The sequence below is a fragment of the Notolabrus celidotus genome, chromosome 13 (assembly GCF_009762535.1).
Source record: "Notolabrus celidotus isolate fNotCel1 chromosome 13, fNotCel1.pri, whole genome shotgun sequence".
In the NCBI taxonomy this organism is placed as follows: domain Eukaryota; kingdom Metazoa; phylum Chordata; class Actinopteri; order Labriformes; family Labridae; genus Notolabrus; species Notolabrus celidotus.
In genome coordinates, this window is record NC_048284.1 from 15,008,852 (window position 1) to 15,027,165 (window position 18,314).

General features: G+C 37.9%; 1 protein-coding gene across 2 annotated transcripts; it reads right to left on the reverse strand.

The window, feature by feature from the left end:
• Window positions 1-144: 144 nt before the first annotated feature.
• fdft1 (farnesyl-diphosphate farnesyltransferase 1) lies at window positions 145-13,294 on the reverse strand. 2 transcript variants are annotated; one of them, XM_034700212.1, is made up of 8 exons: window positions 13,094-13,294; window positions 7,935-8,032; window positions 5,001-5,184; window positions 4,577-4,705; window positions 2,497-2,688; window positions 1,944-2,120; window positions 1,443-1,595; window positions 145-1,346 (listed from the first exon to the last, which is right to left on the reverse strand). In XM_034700212.1, exons 1-8 carry the CDS (start codon window positions 13,190-13,192, stop codon window positions 1,119-1,121), a joined length of 1,260 nt encoding a protein of 419 aa, XP_034556103.1. In that variant the 5' UTR covers window positions 13,193-13,294; the 3' UTR covers window positions 145-1,118. The 2 variants fall into 2 exon arrangements, with proteins under 2 accessions (XP_034556103.1, XP_034556102.1); XM_034700211.1 differs by lacking the exon at window positions 13,094-13,294 and having other exon boundaries at window positions 7,935-8,718.
• Between the last annotated feature and the right edge of the window lie 5,020 nt (window positions 13,295-18,314).

Consider the following 18,314-nt stretch of genomic DNA (forward strand, 5'->3'; position numbering starts at 1 on the left):
TGTAACTACAGAAATATCTTCACCTTGAACCTGCGCTGTAAAATAAAAGAATAAATCTTTACTGTGTAGAATCTATAAAACAAGTTCAACCTAACAATTAACCTCAATCATCATCTGGCTACAACAAACAAACATGACTTTCTTTTTTTAGTTATTATCTCTTTATTTGTTCAAATATGTACAAATCAAAATTTCACATTACATAGCAATGTTCGTAGCTCTCCTTTGGTTCTGTACAAGGTTACTCTGTGCTAGCCTTTCTACTCCCCAAAGCTCTGTTAAGGACCCTTTAGCTAGCAGTCTTTATGAGCGGTTTCAAATGTATCAGAAATTACATTTGTTCTCCATAATTCATTCAAAGAAATGACGTCCAAAACTACCTCTGAATTGCATGGTTCTTTTTTTTTGTTTTCTGCTACTTTCAAAGACAAAGTGTAGAAACAGAAAGAACAAAGACATCAAAGTGTTGAAATAAAGCTCCTAGTGAAAGTAGGTACTGTTGTATATCCTTACATACAGTGCAGATACTGTAAAGTGGACTCATGTAACTGTTTTGTGACAGTAGAAACATCAGAAACAGAAGACAGAGCTAGGATAGATTTGACAAACAAACATGAGAACTAGTTTTTTGACACAAAATTCACCACAAATTAAAGTTTGGTGATTGTGTTCTTAAGAAAAATAAAGGGCAGTGTTAAGTACTCAGCATCTGACAGTTTGAGCACACTCAGTGTAGAAAACTATCGTTCCTCTGTTGTCTTGACATTTTTAGATATGCAAAATATCACCACTCAATTTAACAGATCAAAACTTTAAAAAATCAAACAAACAAAAAAAACAGTAACATCACACAACAAAACACCTTGAATGCTTCAGTGTGCCTTTTATGCTGGTGAATATGTAAATAATTTATCCAGATGCAAGATGGTTTGATATATAACAACCCCTCTACCAGAACCTTCATAGTCTATGTCCATGGTCTTATGACGGCCATAGTAATGAGGGAGAAGCGATAAAAGGTGACCCTGATTCCTCCAGTTGGAGAACTTGACCTCCACAGTGAGTTAAGGGGGCTTTCTGAGTCTGTGGCCCCCAGGGAAAAGTAGGGATAACTGGTTTCACTGTCCCTGCATGTCTCCAGTGCCCTGTGCCTGTGCTGCTGTAGTGCTGAGGTACTGCCAGCTGAGGGCGGCAAGCAGCATGGCGGCGGATAGGTACATGGGCGACAGGTGGGGGGTCCTGGTGGGGAGACTGGACTGGGAGAGGGCAGACTTCTCTTGGATCAGAGCCAGGATGTGAAGGGTTTTTTCCCGAGATGGGTCAGTGAGGGAGACCTTCTGTAAAATCTGCAGGGAGGCAGAGCAAGGTTGTATTAGTTCAAGTGCACTAATATGATGGAAGTGCAGGAACACACACACACAGACAGACACACATACACACACCTCCTTGCTGTGCTGGGCGATGATGGTCTGCACTGCTCTCATGTTGGTGGCTTCCATCATGAGTGTGACCGCCTGTCCCTTTCTGATCTTCACCACTCCCTGAAACACCATGGGGTTGTTGTAGCATGTTGAAAGTGTAGCTATTGCCATCACCTGGTCAAAAGAGGAATTACACAAAGTCAAAGCAGAGGAAATTAGGGAAACTCAAGTGAAGCTTTTCTTAAAAATGAGCCTGAAAAAAATCCATGAAACAATCAGTCATGAATCAGTGTTTTCTGAGACACATCGATATATAAACTTATTTAAAACCACATAATGCAGAAACAAAAGTTTGGGGTCATTAGGGACATATAGGGTATAGAGCAGAGCATTCCAGCAGGTGGTGATATATTACAATGTTAAATATTTTTAAATGGCATTACCTGTTTATTCTACATAGAAGTGGTTTCAATTAATTTAAGCTCACTATATTGATCAGGATCGAGTGCTAAATCTGTGTACCTGTGGAATGGCACAGAAATTGAAGACGCTCTGGTTACGTAGGCGGGACAGATATGCGATGACGTCTGGGACGTGTCGCAGAGCATCAGTGACGAGCAGGTTGAGACAGGAGAGAGCAGAGTCCAGCTTCTCGGGCTGGGCCAAGTCCTCCAGATGACCTGCAAACTGACTCCAAGCCTGCACAGGACACAGAGAATCACATCATGCTTGGCAAAATGTGTTATGTTCAGCAATGTTTTATGCAACACAAGCGCACAAATGAATAAGAGTCACTTTTTATCCTACTTTCAAAAAGCAAACAAAACAACAAAATGTGAATAATAGAATGCTGCGTTTAAAGTTGACTTATTCTGGTGATTAAATGTGTCAATATTTAATTATGAAAAGGCCCACTATCAACGCCAGATAAGCATACAGGAGCATAAGAAGTTATATAAACATCTTTTGTACAGATCTACATTTCACAACACTCACTGATAAACTGATTAAGTATTCAAGAATACTTTCTTTAACAAACTATCGGTCAGACGAACATGCTGATACCACATCGTACCTCTTGTGGCCAGAAGGCACGTCCCTGCTGTGTGTCCTCCAGATAGTCTCTGATGATATTTGTCTTCTGGAGGAACAAGCCCATGGAGTTGGCAAGCTCGGTGTCCCGCCCCACCTCAGGGTCTTCCAGCTGGGACGCAGAAAACAGCTTAGACAGGCCGATGCCAACCAGCCCAGCGACGTAGTGGCAGTACTGCACAGAGGACAAAACAGAACATGGCTTCAGTTTTTAAATGATGATTTGACTGGACAATTCAGATACAGCAGCATCATCTCGTCATCTAACAGCGTTCATTGTTTCGGGAACTGAAGAGTCCAGTTTCCGGGGTTTTGATAGTGAATTTTGTCTCGTTTTTTTACTAATATAGCATTTCAAATGCTCAACAGTCCAAGGTTTTCTTTTAATGTATGTTTCATAAAGCATGCTTCAGCCTCTCTGGAAAGCCCAGTTATAAAAGTAAAGTATAAAGTAACCTGATTATCTGGGGGAAGTTCTTCCAGCTGTTTTCTCAGCATTACACAGCTTTTTGGAAATGTATTGCTGGCACAAAACCATTCAATTCTTAAGTCTCAACATTTAATGTGTTGTCTGTTCATTATTTTCAACTCAATAACAGGTTTTAATCATTTGCAAACCATCAAAATCTGTTCATCAACATTTTACACAGCGTCTCAACTGTTTTAAAATTGGGGTTGTAAAGCCTCATGTACCCTCTGTTGGATGATATTCTTTGACTTCATCACAGATCTATATATCGGAATTGGAGTAAATGTTTTTCAGTGTTAGCATGAAAACTTTGTTTTTGAAGGAAACAACTCTTGGGGTAAATTATCTATTGGTTTGCAGATATTATGAGCTAATACTGCCCTCTCACAGATATACAGGTATATCAGATTATGAATATATTACACACCAGTATGGGAACTGTTTGTAAAGGTAACATGATTCTTATAATGTAGTGTAGATTGTGTTTGTCCTTGGAGCTAAAACCAGGAACCATTCCCCACCCTCTAGTTCCCACATTTCATGTCTCTCTTCAGCTATCTAATAAAGGTGAAAATACCCGAAAAATACAACTAAAAAAAACAAAACAACATGTTGCTTACTCTTCTAACTCTTATTCCACACATCTGATTCCTGGTTTTTAACTCCAAGGAATAACACACAATACACTACAACTATAGGTGCATTTCGACCAAGAGTTCCGGGGTCTTTTAGTCCCAAGAACTACTTTACCCTGAACTAAAAGGTTCCTGTGCCCCCATTGTTGTCTGTGTTTCGACCGCGGGCTGAAGTCCCGGGTAGATTGTGCAAATCAGGCCAGTGACGTATGGAGAAAAAAAATGATATAAAATAATGTTTTGAAATCTTAATAAAAAACTAAACTAGTATGCATTCCCAGGAACTCGCTCTGTGTTTCAACAACTGTGTAAACTCCACAAACACCGTTAAGTTCAGCCGAGAGTCCCAGGACCTTTGAAAAGTACCACCCCCAAAGCATGGGATTTTCAGGGAGGAGATTAACTACCCCTGTACTAAATTTAGACCATGGTTCCTCCTGTCGAAATGCACGTAGTTCAGGGGTAAAGTCCCTAGTTCCGGGGTAAAGTTCCTGCAGTCGAAAAACGCCTAATAGCAAGGCTGAGCAGACTAATGCTGGTACACTATTTTAATGATTTTTAAAGTTATTTAATATACGCATTTGTTAAGTAAGCAAACTTGTGAGTGCCTTTGCATGGCTATTTTGGTGCAAAATCAGTTTTCAATCAATGTAAACAAGATCAGTTTTCATACCAGCTCAATAAATCATTTTATCTGCAAACAATGGTAATCTCTGATGTTCCCCTTAGAAACCATTTATCATTATGTCTTAATAGTCAGATATCTGTTAGACCAAAGTATTAAAATTCATATTTGGTATTGTAGAACATATCAGGTTTAATTAAAGGCACCAGAGATCATTTCATGTTGTCATGAGGATGTTTGTTTCTTTTTGGCTTTTAGATCATGAATTTAGGTTTGAACATGTTTAAGAATATCTCCGATTATATCATATTTTCAAAATAAGGCTAAACTTTACCAGGTCCCACTCCTTCATGGATCCCACTTTCTTCTCCAGGAATTCAGCCATTCCCACTCCCATGCGGTGGCAGATATCTGTGATGACGTCTCTGTACACCTGCGCGAGGTTTCTGAATTCCAGTGATATCTGGATTGCAAATTCAAATGAATATCATAGTTAATTATTTAAAACAAGAATCCCACAAATGAAGATCTGCTGCTTAAATGGTTCTTTACTGGGTATATTTTCTGTTGATTAAAATTTCATCATTACATCATTACATCAATCAATCAATCTTTATTTGTATAGCGCCAAATAACAACAAACTTTATCTCAGGCACTTTTACAAACATAGGAGGTCCAGACCACTCTATGCCAAATTATGATTGTTATTACATAAAGCCTTATGCTGCTCTGTGAACTAGACAGCGGTGTGACTGACCGTAGGGAAATCCTCCAGAACCTGCCGGTCTTTCTCCTGGCTCTCTGTGAAGCACCACTCATCCTGGTACAGGTAGGTGTGGAAATCATTCAGCATGGGAACCTTCTTGTCCAGAGGGATACTCATGTCATCCTCAACTGTGTCCAGCGCTCGCAGCACCAGGTAGAAAATACAAACTGCATGTCTAAAAAGGGGAGGAATGAGAAGGCTGTGATGTAACTGAATAATCTTTCACTCCAAAGACTAAAAAGTTGACTTGTCACATTCAAAAGATGACTCAAAAGAAACCCGGCCTTCACAGATGAGGTTTGTCTTCATGTGGAGGATTCCCCCCTTTGACATGGGTGCACTGAGGTCACACACACACACACACTAAAGATGTGTATTTAAAAACAGCAGTGTACTCATGAATGACAGTTCTGACCTAAAAGGTGATCTTTAATTAGACACAGAGCAGCCGCAGACTTCCCTGTTTGTAATGTTGGCAGTTTAGGATTCCTGCTGCAGGTCACTTGAGGCCACCAGAAGAATCTGACCACATTATGTCATTTATCTCAAGAGGTTTAATGTTACTGTAACTTACAAAGTCAATCTCAATGAATTGGAGGTTGACCAAGGCCTTGTTTTAATCTACACTGTACATGTATATAATGATAATAAGATAATGCTTATTTACTCATGACTCAATTTGACGTTGCAGTAATAATTTCCATCTAATTTTCCTATACGTAGAAGTACAGAAATAGAAACCACAACAATGTTGAAAATGATTGTAGATTTAAGTATCAAGCAAAATCTAAAACACATGGAACAAGCAAGAGATTCCTGAATATTGCATCTAATATCACTGCTAAAAAAGACTTTTGTGTTGGCTGTAACTCTAACATAGATATTATTATTATTTAAAGATATCACCAGAGCCACTTTCTTTAATTGTTCGATATTCTATCAACCAAACTATCATTAAGTTATATCATTCTAACATTAACTGGTTATTGTTAACTTGCAATCCTTAGAGGCTTTTTTTTATTTTTTACATGCTTAGTGATGCTGTATCATATCATATATTCACAAATGTTTACTAATTGACAGCATTTTCTTCAGCTCTAAACAAACCACCACAGTTGAGATGTCACTTCTCATGTACAAACACATTGTGGTATGAAATATCTATGAACTCTTCTGAAATTTCCCAAAGTCTTGGATCAGCCATGCACTGCATTGTATTTTGGTTCATTGGGGCTGCTGCCGGTGGCTGGATTGATAAACTAATGATAAGCTGTAGCAAATGCCTGGGATAAAAGGACACTGGTACCTTGAACAAACACCTGGTATTTCTGTGTGCTGTGTCTGCAGCAGGGCCGGCATATGGCATAGGCAGTATAGGCAAATGCTAGGGGCGCTGGCCGTATATAGGGGGTGCTGCTGAATGAGTGAGGAAGAAAATTTGAAGATAAAATGGAAAAACAATATTGTTTTATCTAATTTATTTTTTGGATTAAATTGTGGAGTTATGCCAGTATACATTTAAAAGCTTGTGATTCACATTTGGTTTTAAAAATAATGGTATGCAAATCAGTTTTTGAAGTCTTAAAGTGTTCATGATTTACCTGTTATTGTTTTGTTGTTGTTGTTTTCCTTACACTTTGGAAGCTGTTAGCTTAATTAGAAAGAAAATGTAGGCTAGGCTTAAATAAGCATTTTGCTTCTGCCTTTACAGTCATTACTTAATACATTACTGTTGCTTTGTTGAAAGTGTCTGCACTGTCAAAATGATTGTGTTATACGATGACTGAATAAATTCTACTACTATTACATTATGCATTTTGAAATTGTATAATGATTATCCTGCTAAATATCAGTGATATTACCATTTTATTAATGTTCTTTTAGAGGTTATTTTATTTTAAAACAAAGGAAACCTGTAAAACATAAAGCTGGATGTCAGTCGCCTTTCAGTGTATATGTGATGTGATTGTTGGAATTGGTGATAATACAAGGGGCACCAGTTAAAATCTTGCCTAGGGCACCAAGTCGGTTAGGACCAGCTCTGGTCTGCAGTGTACAAGACAAACCAGCTAGCTAATGCCACAAATCAAATCAAGTCCAGATAAAAAAACAAACTATATAAACACCAAACCCATTCTGTAAGAATTTCCTGAAATGCACCCAAAAAGACTCCACCTTCTATGTATTTAGGCTACTCTTTTTTTTTTTGCTCCTCCCTCACTCAATTTAATACATTTGAGAAATGATGGAGGGGCAAGCCCATTTAAAACTGATGTCAGTGTAGGTTTGAAAATGTTCCATGTTTAAAATATTATACTTCCTGACTATATTGCAATAATAGAAGTTGAGAGGTTTCCTGTCTAAATTGTTGATGGTCTTCTTACAGACAGACTTGATGGGTTGAAAAATGTTGGCTTTTGTTTGTGACCAAGCTGTAAAACAATAGGTGATATGAGAAAATATCATTGAGTGCATTTAGGCTTTTGCTGACCTTGAAGTGAGAAAAGGTCTTATACGACGGAATAGTATTATTTCTTTTTTTCTTCCGTTTTTTTTTATATGGGTTCCCTTTTTTAAAAGAAGAAAATACATTAAAAAATATATATAAAAAACAGCTATACGTTTTGGACTGAATTTTGGGTTATAAAAACAAATGCAGCTGAGGAAATCACATGTATTACTGCAATGCAATGATGTCGTTACTGATGCAAGTAGATTAAAACGAGACTCCTTATTGTTAGGCCTGTCTGTGTGCACCATGGTGTGCACATAAAGTGGTACAACAGAGTGAAGTAGTTCTGCAGAAAAGGGAAGTACCCCCAGCCAACGCCCCTGGTTCTGTCCCCCAGACAAGAAACATGCCTGCACAGAGACACGCCCCCTCCTCACCTGCAGCCAGCTGAGCTAAGTCCAGAAGTGACTCACCTTAACTCCCCGTCCAGAGCCTGAATCACTGCTGCAAAACTCCGGCTTGTCTGGTTCAGATACAGGTAGCAGGTCCGCAGACTCTCGCTCATGGACTCCTGGGAAGAGACACAGAGAAAAGCCGTGTGTCGGTAAACCCCTGCAGGTCTGAAAGCACTGGAGGGTCTGGCGGCCTCCTGCAGGCCCCGCTCCCCCAGTCTCCAGCCCAAGAGGAGGGACCGAGGAGGAGCTGATCCTGAGCCCCGCGGAGCAACCGAGAGAGAACGCCTGAGCACGGACAGAGTGACTGGACATTTGCAGCAAGCTCCGGCCATACGAAGACCCTGACAGCACGACTGAGCATGCAGCTATAAGACGGGCTCGTCCATGTCAACGCCACGGCTGGTTGAGAGGTTTGAAAGACGTAGTCCATGTAGAGGACAAGTGAGCTGGGAGGTCGATCGAGGTGAAAACGTTTTGGAAGGACGGGTAGGAGAGCTAAAACAAGCACTGCGCAGATCTGAAAACAGTGTCCCCTGACTGGTCATATGAGCAGGGTCCAACCACAGCGTTTGTAGATCTGCTGTTATGATTACGCCACTCCTCCCACCTCTACCCAAAACAACACTGCGTGTTTCCTAATATGTTAGCGAGGAAGTGAGGCTGAAAGACGGAGACAGCATTATGATATAAAGCAAAGGATTGTGTCCTGAATGGTAAACATAGGCCCACAACATAATATCTGCAGATTAATTCAGCTATAGTTGAGATGTTGCGACGAACGACCCAGTTTATCTTTGTGATTTTAACACCAGGGTATGGGGAAAAGGCTCTTATCCTACGATTATCAGACCTTCCAACACTCCTGATTTAGGCAGGGGTCCACCGCTTTTTATCTTATTCTCCCGCTGTACTCCCGAGTTATTATTTCTCCCGTCAATCTCCCTATTTCACGTTTATGTCAGTCAAATGAGTTACCCTCAACTTCTTTTTCAAGAAGTCCTCTACTTGAGCCTTATATTCAAACACCCCAAAAACGTCCACCCCTCCTCTCCCTGTAGTAGATGGTTTGATCCAAAAGACGCTGCATGAGGTCGTTTCTGACAGAAGGTAAACAGACAGACACACAGGTATGGGGCGACATACAACAGCATTATTTCTCCACATTTAGCTCCAAAACGTCATAAAAATGTAGAGCTAATTTTAAAAAGTCACTTTTTTTAAATCACATTTAGAGGAATATTTGTGATCTTCTTCACATTTAATTTTGTTGTGAAAAATATAATCAGTTAAAATCCTTGTTCAATCCAAATGCTAAATCTAAATCTAAATGTTAAATATCAATATAAATGTTAAATATAAATATTAAATATAAATATTAAATGTTGCTCGGTGATTCTAAATATTTAGCTCTCTAAATGTGATTAAAAGTCAGTTTTTTTAATCACATTTAGAGAAATATTTGTGATCTTCTTCACATTTAATTTTCTTGTGAAAAATATATTATGTTAAAATCATTGTTAAATCCAAATGCTAAATATAATTATAAATGTTAAATATAAATGTTAAATATGGCTCCACAATCCTAAATATTTAGCTGATATGCGGCACTGTGAATTTGCATATCAGCTAAATATTTAGGATCGCAGAGCAACACTTAACATTTATATTTAAAATTTAACATTTATATTTAACATTTATATTTAACATTTATATTTAGATTTAGATTTAATATTTAGATTTATATTTAACATATAGATTTATATTTAATATTTAGCGTTATATTTAAAATTTAGATTTATCGTTGAACATTTAGATTTATATTTAACTTTTATATTTGTATTTAACATTTATATTTATATTTAATCCTTATATTTATATTTAACATTTAGATTTATCATTGAATATTTAGATTTAACATATAACATTTATATTTAATATTTATATTTTTAAAATTTAGATTTATCATTGAATATTTAGATTTTGATTTAGCATTTTGATTTAACAAAATTTTAACTTAATATATTTTTCACAACAAAATTAAATGTGCAGAAGATCACAAATATTCCTCTAAATGTGATTGTGTGGAGAATTGTTGCTGGGTTTTTTTCAGTGTGCACAACTTTACAATCGGCGCCCCATACACAGGTACACAAGGAGATCTGTGACACAGGTAGCTGAAGTGTTCTTTAGACAAATTGTTATGAGTTCAACAAACTTCTGCCCTGTTTAAAGATTTTATCCATCCCTCATTAAAGTGGGTTAGCCCTGTTCTGCTTCCTATCTTAAGTTGTGACATGCAATAACAGCATCCTCTTTAAAGTTCATCAGGAGAGTTTAGAGCTGTGTGAATCTGATGACAGAGTGCTGACAGTGTAACTATCACAATATCACAGGTGAAGTTATTAAATCACTAAACTCTACCTGATAACCTCAGGTGGAGATGCAGAGGAAATCTCTTCCTTCTTTAAATAAAGAGCAGAAAGCAGCAGAGGCTGAGGATGCAGAGGTTACTGTAGGTCACATAACATTTAGCTGTAGGTAATAAATATGATCTAAAGGACCCAGATAAATGACTTTAAAAAAAGCATACATAGAGATGTAGATTCATGTTACAGAGAAATTAATTGAAACAATACTATAATGTTATTAACATCAAAATATGGTTTCAATGCAAACCACTCTACCTGGAATATGTGCGTTACTCACTGCCGTGGCTCACTCTACTCTCACTCTTCAACATGTTGATGAATTTTGTCATATTTGTAAGACATGGAATTTTTTTAATGTATGTTTTCATTGCTATACTTTACTGCAAACCCTTGAAATGAATAGACATTTAAAGTATCGACTTACATATCCGTTTATTAAATGTATTAATCTGCAGTTTAGGCTTATATGGACGGGGTTGCTCGATAGACTGATTTTTATGATACTCCAGAAAATCTGCCTTTTTTTTTTTTTACAGTCCATTGTTGGCAGGTATGTGATTATGCATGTTTTTCTTTACTCATAGCCTAAAAAACACAACCATTAATACATTAGCACAAGCTTGTGACATTAAACATAACGACATACAAATGTATGTTAATTAGCAGCAACCCTGACTTATGTCTTGCTTTTATGTGCCAATTTAATCTTAAACTGAGCTGTTTTCGCAACAAATCCTTCATCTCTCACTCAGAAGTGATAGCAGGATCATGACCAAGATGTAGCCCGATTAAGTCTAAGTAATATGAAGATAGTTTAATTTAAAGTGATGTTTTTCCAGACTTCTCAAAGCTTAATTTGTTATGTTATAGGGCTCTGAACTTTCATTTTTCACTGTGAAGCAGCATTTCATCCTAGGGCTTTTATTTTGAAGGAGGAGAAATGTAAGTAAATGTAAGTGTTATCTTCTTGATGAGCTGTGACAGTGGGGAGCAGAATAAAGTTTGGACCATGTCATTCAGAGAAATTAGTTTTGTGTTATTATTTTATTGTATTGATGGAGTAAAGGGTCATTGAAAACCTTCGGTTACATAAGAAAAACTTAACTTTATTGTATTGTGATTTTAGATTTTTCCATGCAAATTATTGCATTACTTTATGTTTGGAAAACTTAAAGGACATGTTTAGCCGATGTATTGTAGAGGCATCTAGTGGTGAGGAAGCAGAATGCAGCTATCTGACTTTTTCTTTTTATTGCCAAACCCCCTTCAGCCTTTAAAGAGCACACAGGAGCAAACAAAACTAGAAAAATATACCATGGGCCCATTTTTTAAAGCCGGTATTAGATTTATAGTACAATTTTGGCTACAGCAGAAACATGGCAAACTCTTTGGATGAGACCTGTTGATGTAAAAATGTCAGTCTTCTAGAGACAATACAAATCTCATTGTCAAATCTGTTTAACTCAGAAAACATACATATTGATGTACATTTCTATTGTTTGTAAATATATCACTTTGTTTCTTACACTTGACCTGCAAAGGATCACCTCACTAACTGTTAAACAAAAGTACATCTTTATCGATGCAGGAACACAAGCAATATGTGATGTATGATAATGGATCTATAGTCCTAATGCATACAACACAGGCTTAATCCAAATGGCCAGCCTCTGGACTACATTGCATAGTTCAATCACTCCTGTGATGTACTGACAGTTAGCACACTAGTCCACTAACAGACAGGCCCACAGTACAGTAATAATTAAAGGTCTTTTCATAGGCTTGTATTTCTGCAACATTAAGTGGTTTAATCTAATTTATGGCCCATACTAGACAGGAAGCATTTTAATTACGTAATTGTTTGACATAGAGGTTTTTTTTCTGCCATTTGAAAAATCCACATCATAAAATCAGTGAGGCTAACTTTACCACACAACTTCTGCTTGGTAGTTAGCCCTTATTCTTTATTATGTGGTTCCAATATATGGTAAGGCCAATGATGCAACTCTTCAGAGATACCTGAGTGGCAGCTCTTGGTAGCTTCCAGGCTCCATCTATCACTGTCATACCGACTAAAGAAAAAGTTGCACTCCAGGATAGTATGATGTTTACAAAAACCTCATATCCTACATCATACTGAAATAATAGTTCTTTATTGCATTACAAATGAAATAAAACACAATGGGAAGACAAGACTAGGTCAAACTTTTGGCTGGCCCATTTCTTAAGGCAATAAAAAGCCCTCATAACTGACCTGTACTCTCCCTCACTTCCTCACTTTCTCTCAGTGTCTTTATCCCCCTCTCTTTCTCTCTCCTGGTCACATTGGAGTGGGATTAGCCTCTTAACATGCGCACAGCATCTCTACCCACTGATGAACCCTCCAAGCTCATTACGTAACTTAAATCCCGAGTCAATGGTCATGCGTGTGTATAATTGAGCCAACACAGGTGTGCGTTCACAGATCTAATTAGTCTGCTGATTCTGTTTCCATCAGCTCATAAAGGAGCAGGAAAAAGAGAGCACCATGCAGGCCAATCCGTTGCAATGCAGGTTGTATACACTAGACTTACTTGTTAATATAGGACTATGTTGTCTACCGTGTTGCTACAGTAGCCTGATGCTGAGGGAACACAGCGTGCCAAACATAGCATTATCATTAGAAGTGCAACCATGCATCTATCTTGCTGATTTGTATCTTCATCTGACATGTTTATCATCTGAATGATTTTTTAAATAGCTACTCACATAATCCAACTTTGTCATGACGGCGCTGCAGCCCCCCATCTTAAACCTAAACAGGTTCAGTATTTCCTCCGGGTGGCCCAGAGACTTGAGGATGTCCATGTTTTTGAAGTGTTCAGCTGCTTTCCTCACAAACCGGTGTGTAAACTCGCTGTGATGTTCCCCATTAAAACGATGCTTCACATCAGCTGCATCACCATGGAGAGAACACAGTTTTCAATCTCAACCCGTCGCCAGATCGACCGACGCCTCTGATTGGCTGGTGAGTCATGGGCTTAGAGTTCAGTGGCCAATGAGCGAGCAGAGCGTCTGGTGTGATGCCCCGCCTCAGACGACTGTCACAGGAGGGCAGCTTCTGATTGGTCCGTTCTTTATCCGAGAGGGAAACCCATACCTGCTCAATGAAATTATATAATCCAGGGACTGATACCTGTTGGTTTACTACCAGACAGTTCTCATTAACTAGTTCACTGTCCCGACACAGTTTTATTTATACGTTTCATCCCATCAAGCGTGGACATTTTTTCAAGTGATCTTTCTCAAATATACACTATCAATCAATCAGACTTTATTTATAAAGCGCTTTTCATACAATGACATTGTAACACAAAATGCTGTACCTAAAAAAAAAAACTAAAATAGAATAATTTAAGAAAAAGATCCCAGCCCCGACCCCAAACCTACCCCACATTCCTAAGGTTAAGAACACAACATATGCAACAATAGTAATAAAAACATTAAAAACAAAATAAAAATAAAAAATAAGTTGCTGAACGAACTGAGGAAACGCGCTCATGATATCTTAATGAGGAAACACTGGAGGTAAAATAAGATGTTAAAACTCATTACAGGAAATTAAAATCACCAAAATAAAATAAATTTCTAAGATAATAAAACACTAAAATATTAAACCATTAAAAGAACATAAGATGCTATACTTAACATAAATACATAAATACATAAAGTAGAATAAAAGTGACTAAAATTTGAACTAGATAATAAATAAATAAATAAATAAATAAAACTGTTAAGAATAAAATTAAAACTCAGTTAAAAGCGAGACTAAAAATGTCGGTCTTGAGTTTGCTTTTAAAAATGTTGATGCTCTGTGCAGCCCTCAGATCTTCAGGTAGGGTCTTCCACAGGCGTGGGCTGTGATAATAAAAAGCTGCCTTACCGTGAGTATTAGTTCTTACCTTTGGTACAATTAAAAGTCCACTACCTGAAGACCTGAGGGCTCTCACTGTCTCATATGATGAAAGCAAATCTGATAAATAACAAGGGCCAAGACCATTAAGAGATTTAAAAACCAATGAAATAATCTTAAAATCTATTCTTAAAGATAAGATAAGATAAGATAATTGGTATGATGTGAGCTCTCTTTCTGGTCTTTTTCAGCATTCTAGCAGCTGAGTCTTGGAGCAGCACTACCGGTCAAAAGTTTTAGAACACACCAGTTTTTCCACTTTTTTATTGTAATCCAAGCAGCTCTGGTTCATTGAATAGCTTGAAATGGTACAAATGTAAGTGGTGAACTGCCAGAGAAAAAAAAAAGGAAAAAAAGGGTAAGATTACCCAAATCTGACAAAATAATGTGCATTTCAAAATTATACGAAAAGGCCTTTTCAGGGAACAAGAAATGGGTTGCTGTTCTGCAGCAACTGAGGTTAGTCAAGCCCTGAAAGTTGGTGCTACCAATTCTTAGAGGTGTCCCAACTGTCCTTGATTACTTACAACTCCCTCTGTCTGCATAAAAGTAGTGTTGGAACACACTGTGGTACCATACCCTCGTGAGCAATAGTTGAACAGTCTTGTACTCCAGAAAGTAATGTGTTGCTTAATAGATGTCCAGAAAAGGATGCCAAATGTGGCTACCTGGAAAATCATCCTTTTAATGTCTGACATGACTGTAGTATGAGTCTTTCCTTTAAACTTTTTCTCACTGACTTCAATATGTAGGCGATTGTATTTTTATCTAAGATTTTACAAATAAAGTAATCATGTATATAACCCATCCTCATTTTTTTTCAACTATTTACAACATTGTTTAGCTTAGTAATACACCTTTAAGACCTCAATGTAAAATCTTGATGTAACAGCAGCACAGGACTAAGGATATTCATTGTATTACTAAATCAAACTATATACGTTTTTTAAATAAAATGAGACGACCAGAATGTATTTTATTAAAAGTAAATACACAGTGATGCTACCAGGGAGGTATTTATATTGAGTAAAAATAAGATCACAGTGCAGCTAGGTGTGGAGTAAAGACTGTTGAGCGTGACCTGATTTGGAGCTGCATCTTTGCCAAGTATCTTAGAAGCAAGTCAGCAGAGGACACCCAAGAGCCACAGACAAAGCACGGAGATTGCTGCCAGCTCTATTTCATCTATACGATTGAGATGGTGCTCTCTCTTTTTTTGCAGTTTTACACACATAATTCACAAACATATTCATGCAGACTTTAAATCTCATGTGAGGAACTACGTTTTTGTTTATTTTGGGGCCCCCTTGTACCAAAGCTATAACTCTTATCCCTTTGTTGGCCTTCTCCCGCATATATCTAAGTACTCTTTTAAACTAAAGACCTCAGCCTGAATTATTTTAAATATTAAACACATCACGGGTTAATGATATTTGTCATTAAAAATGTAAACAAAGACTATTCAGAGCATTATCACCTTTTTTTTTTTTCTCACAGGAGCTGTAAAAGGCACAGTCTACCCAAACTCTGTATATTACACACTCAGTATGTGCTGGTATGAGGTTTCTATGGTTTTCTTATTGAACCATTTCAATTGTAAGTGGTGAAAAGACTATTGTGCTCATTTTTATGTACACATCTATCAGCAGAGGGTCAAATGTTTTTAGGCATTGCAGTGCTTTAAGTAAAGTACAACCTCTGGTGTTAAATGAAACCAATGCAGAGCTGAAAAAAACTGAAGTTCATAAAATGACCACTAGAAGCTGGCTCCCAAAGCCCAGGATTTACAATGAACATGTTAAACTTAAAATGCCCATATTTACAGCAACATTAAACATGTTTAGAACATTGTATAAAGTACAGTTTTGGTTGGAATGGCTTATGTATTTACTTGTACGCACTGCACAGGAGGTGAATGTTTCTATGACTTATCCGTATGAAGATGTTCAGACTGAGAGTTGTGCAAAGATTTTCATAAATAGGGGTGTGATTGAGCTGATTGATAGGTGAGTGCATTTTAACTGTTTACTAGGAAGCCAAAGGCTCAGGGGTGTTTTCAGGGGATGGCCAGGGTGGCCATGGTCCTTTTTAAAATCTGATTGGCCACCCCAAAATCCTACACAATGATTGGGTTTTGCCTTGGCAGACGTGGTACTTAAGCTAAATAAACGAGTTGGGCTGAGGCCAGAGAAATCAGGCTACATATTATCAGATTACTTTAGCATGTGTAATCAGATAACATGTAATCAGATTACTTTTACATTGTTAGTCATATAACATGTAATTAGGTTACTTTCCCCAGAGTGTTCAGATTACATTAATCAAATTACTTTCAAATGTGTTATCAGAACATAACAAAAAAGATGACAAAAAAACACTATACACAGAAAATCTAGGAATGGTCACTCTTCCATATATTAGAGGGGTAACAGAAATCATCCAAAGAACAATGGAACAGCACCACATAAGCACTCACATAAAGCCACACTTCAAGGTGAGACAGTTACTGGTTCATCCAAAGGATCAAATTGACCCTGAAAGGAAGAGCAATGTCATTTATGAAATTCCATCCCAAACAGGCAGAATGTTTGGCACGTGAAAAAATAAAAACAGAGTGTGAGAAAAAAAAAAACGGGGGCATGCACACATGTCATAAAGTAAAAGTGGACCAAGAAAACTTAAAGTGCACCATTTTAGACTACTACAAGAGAGAAAATCACATCATGAGACCAGGAAAAGGTCATGGTCATCCATTTACTGATTAACAGATACCAGTGTTGGATAAGAGAGGCAACACAGATCAGGAAGTGAGCCTAGTGGACAGTAAACTACGATGTGCAGGCCTAAATGCTGTCACTTAACTTGGATACTGTCCTAAAACTGTTGGACAACAGGGGGGCATGCGGAATCCAAAGAACAATGAAAAAGCAGAACGACCAAACCTCTGTAAATCAGCTGACAGACAAGTCACAGCAACACCACATGACTCTTCTGAGGACAACTGCAGAAAGTTTGTTGTTGAAACATTTCAATCAAACAATCAGATAAATTACATTGGTCTAGTTGTAGGAAATGTCCAACTTTCCCTTGAGTAATCATGCATCTATTGTCTTTCACCGCTTATCCTGTTTGAGGTCAGGGGAGGTTGGAGCCTATCCCAGCTGTCATTGGGCAAAAGGCAGGTCACCAATCAGTCCCAAAGTTAAGATGTCAGGATCAGATTACTTATACCTTATACCACCTTATACTACCTTATACCACCTTAAATAAAAATGTTACTCATTTGTGTGTGTGCACCATAGACTGTATAAAATATGGACGTCACCCTTCTGTTGCTGTTTGAGGCGAATCGTCAGCAGGAGCCATATTGCTGCTGTCCAGCCAGTGTGACGTGAAGAGGCGGAGTTTGAGCCTCCTAGCCAACAGCTACAGTGTTCCCGCCTGTCAATCAAGTCAGCTGTGCCTCTCATTGGAAGACTCGTGATCTAAATATCTTCAAAATTGCTGCGTTAAAAAAAAATGTCACCCCCATACAGTGTGTGCCAATCGAGAAATGAGCTATCCAGACTACACTTGTCTTTTGTACCAGGCTGTAAACATGTTTATTTCTGCTGTAAAGATCGGCTTTTTCCCATTCATGTGTATGTGACTTCCGGTACTTCCGGAGCCAGCCTCAAGCGGATCTTCGATGAACTGCAGTTTTTTGCACTTTCGCATTGGACTCATATTTTTAGACCGGAGGTTGCCGCTTGGTGTGCACATAGTGTCTTCATTGGGTGGCTGTGGCTCAGTGATAGATTTCGTTGTCTCTCAATCAGAAGGTGTGGGGTTTTATCCCAGGTCCTGCTGTCCACATGCTGAGGAGTCCCGAAAGTCAAAAGTCAAAAAGTCTGTGTCCCAGTGTGATCACTCCATTCATTTTTTTATTTAACCTTTATTTTACCAGGAATAGTCCCATTGAGATACAAAGTCTCTTTTTCAAGGGAGTCCTGGCCAAGACAGCAGCATAAAAAGTTT

What these genes read in the sequence shown, in the direction of transcription:
- fdft1 (XM_034700211.1), bottom strand. Translation starts at nt 8,248, where the DNA reads ATGGCCGGAGCTTGCTGCAAATGTCCAGTCACTCTGTCCGTGCTCAGG. An exon ending in GCTCTGGACGGGGAGTTAAG is followed by an intron (nt 5,185 to 7,934) that starts GTGAGTCACTTC and finishes TCCCCTTTTTAG; the next exon opens with ACATGCAGTTTGTATTTTCT. An exon ending in ATTTCTGTGCCATTCCACAG is followed by an intron (nt 1,596 to 1,943) that starts GTACACAGATTT and finishes TCTTTTGACCAG; the next exon opens with GTGATGGCAATAGCTACACT.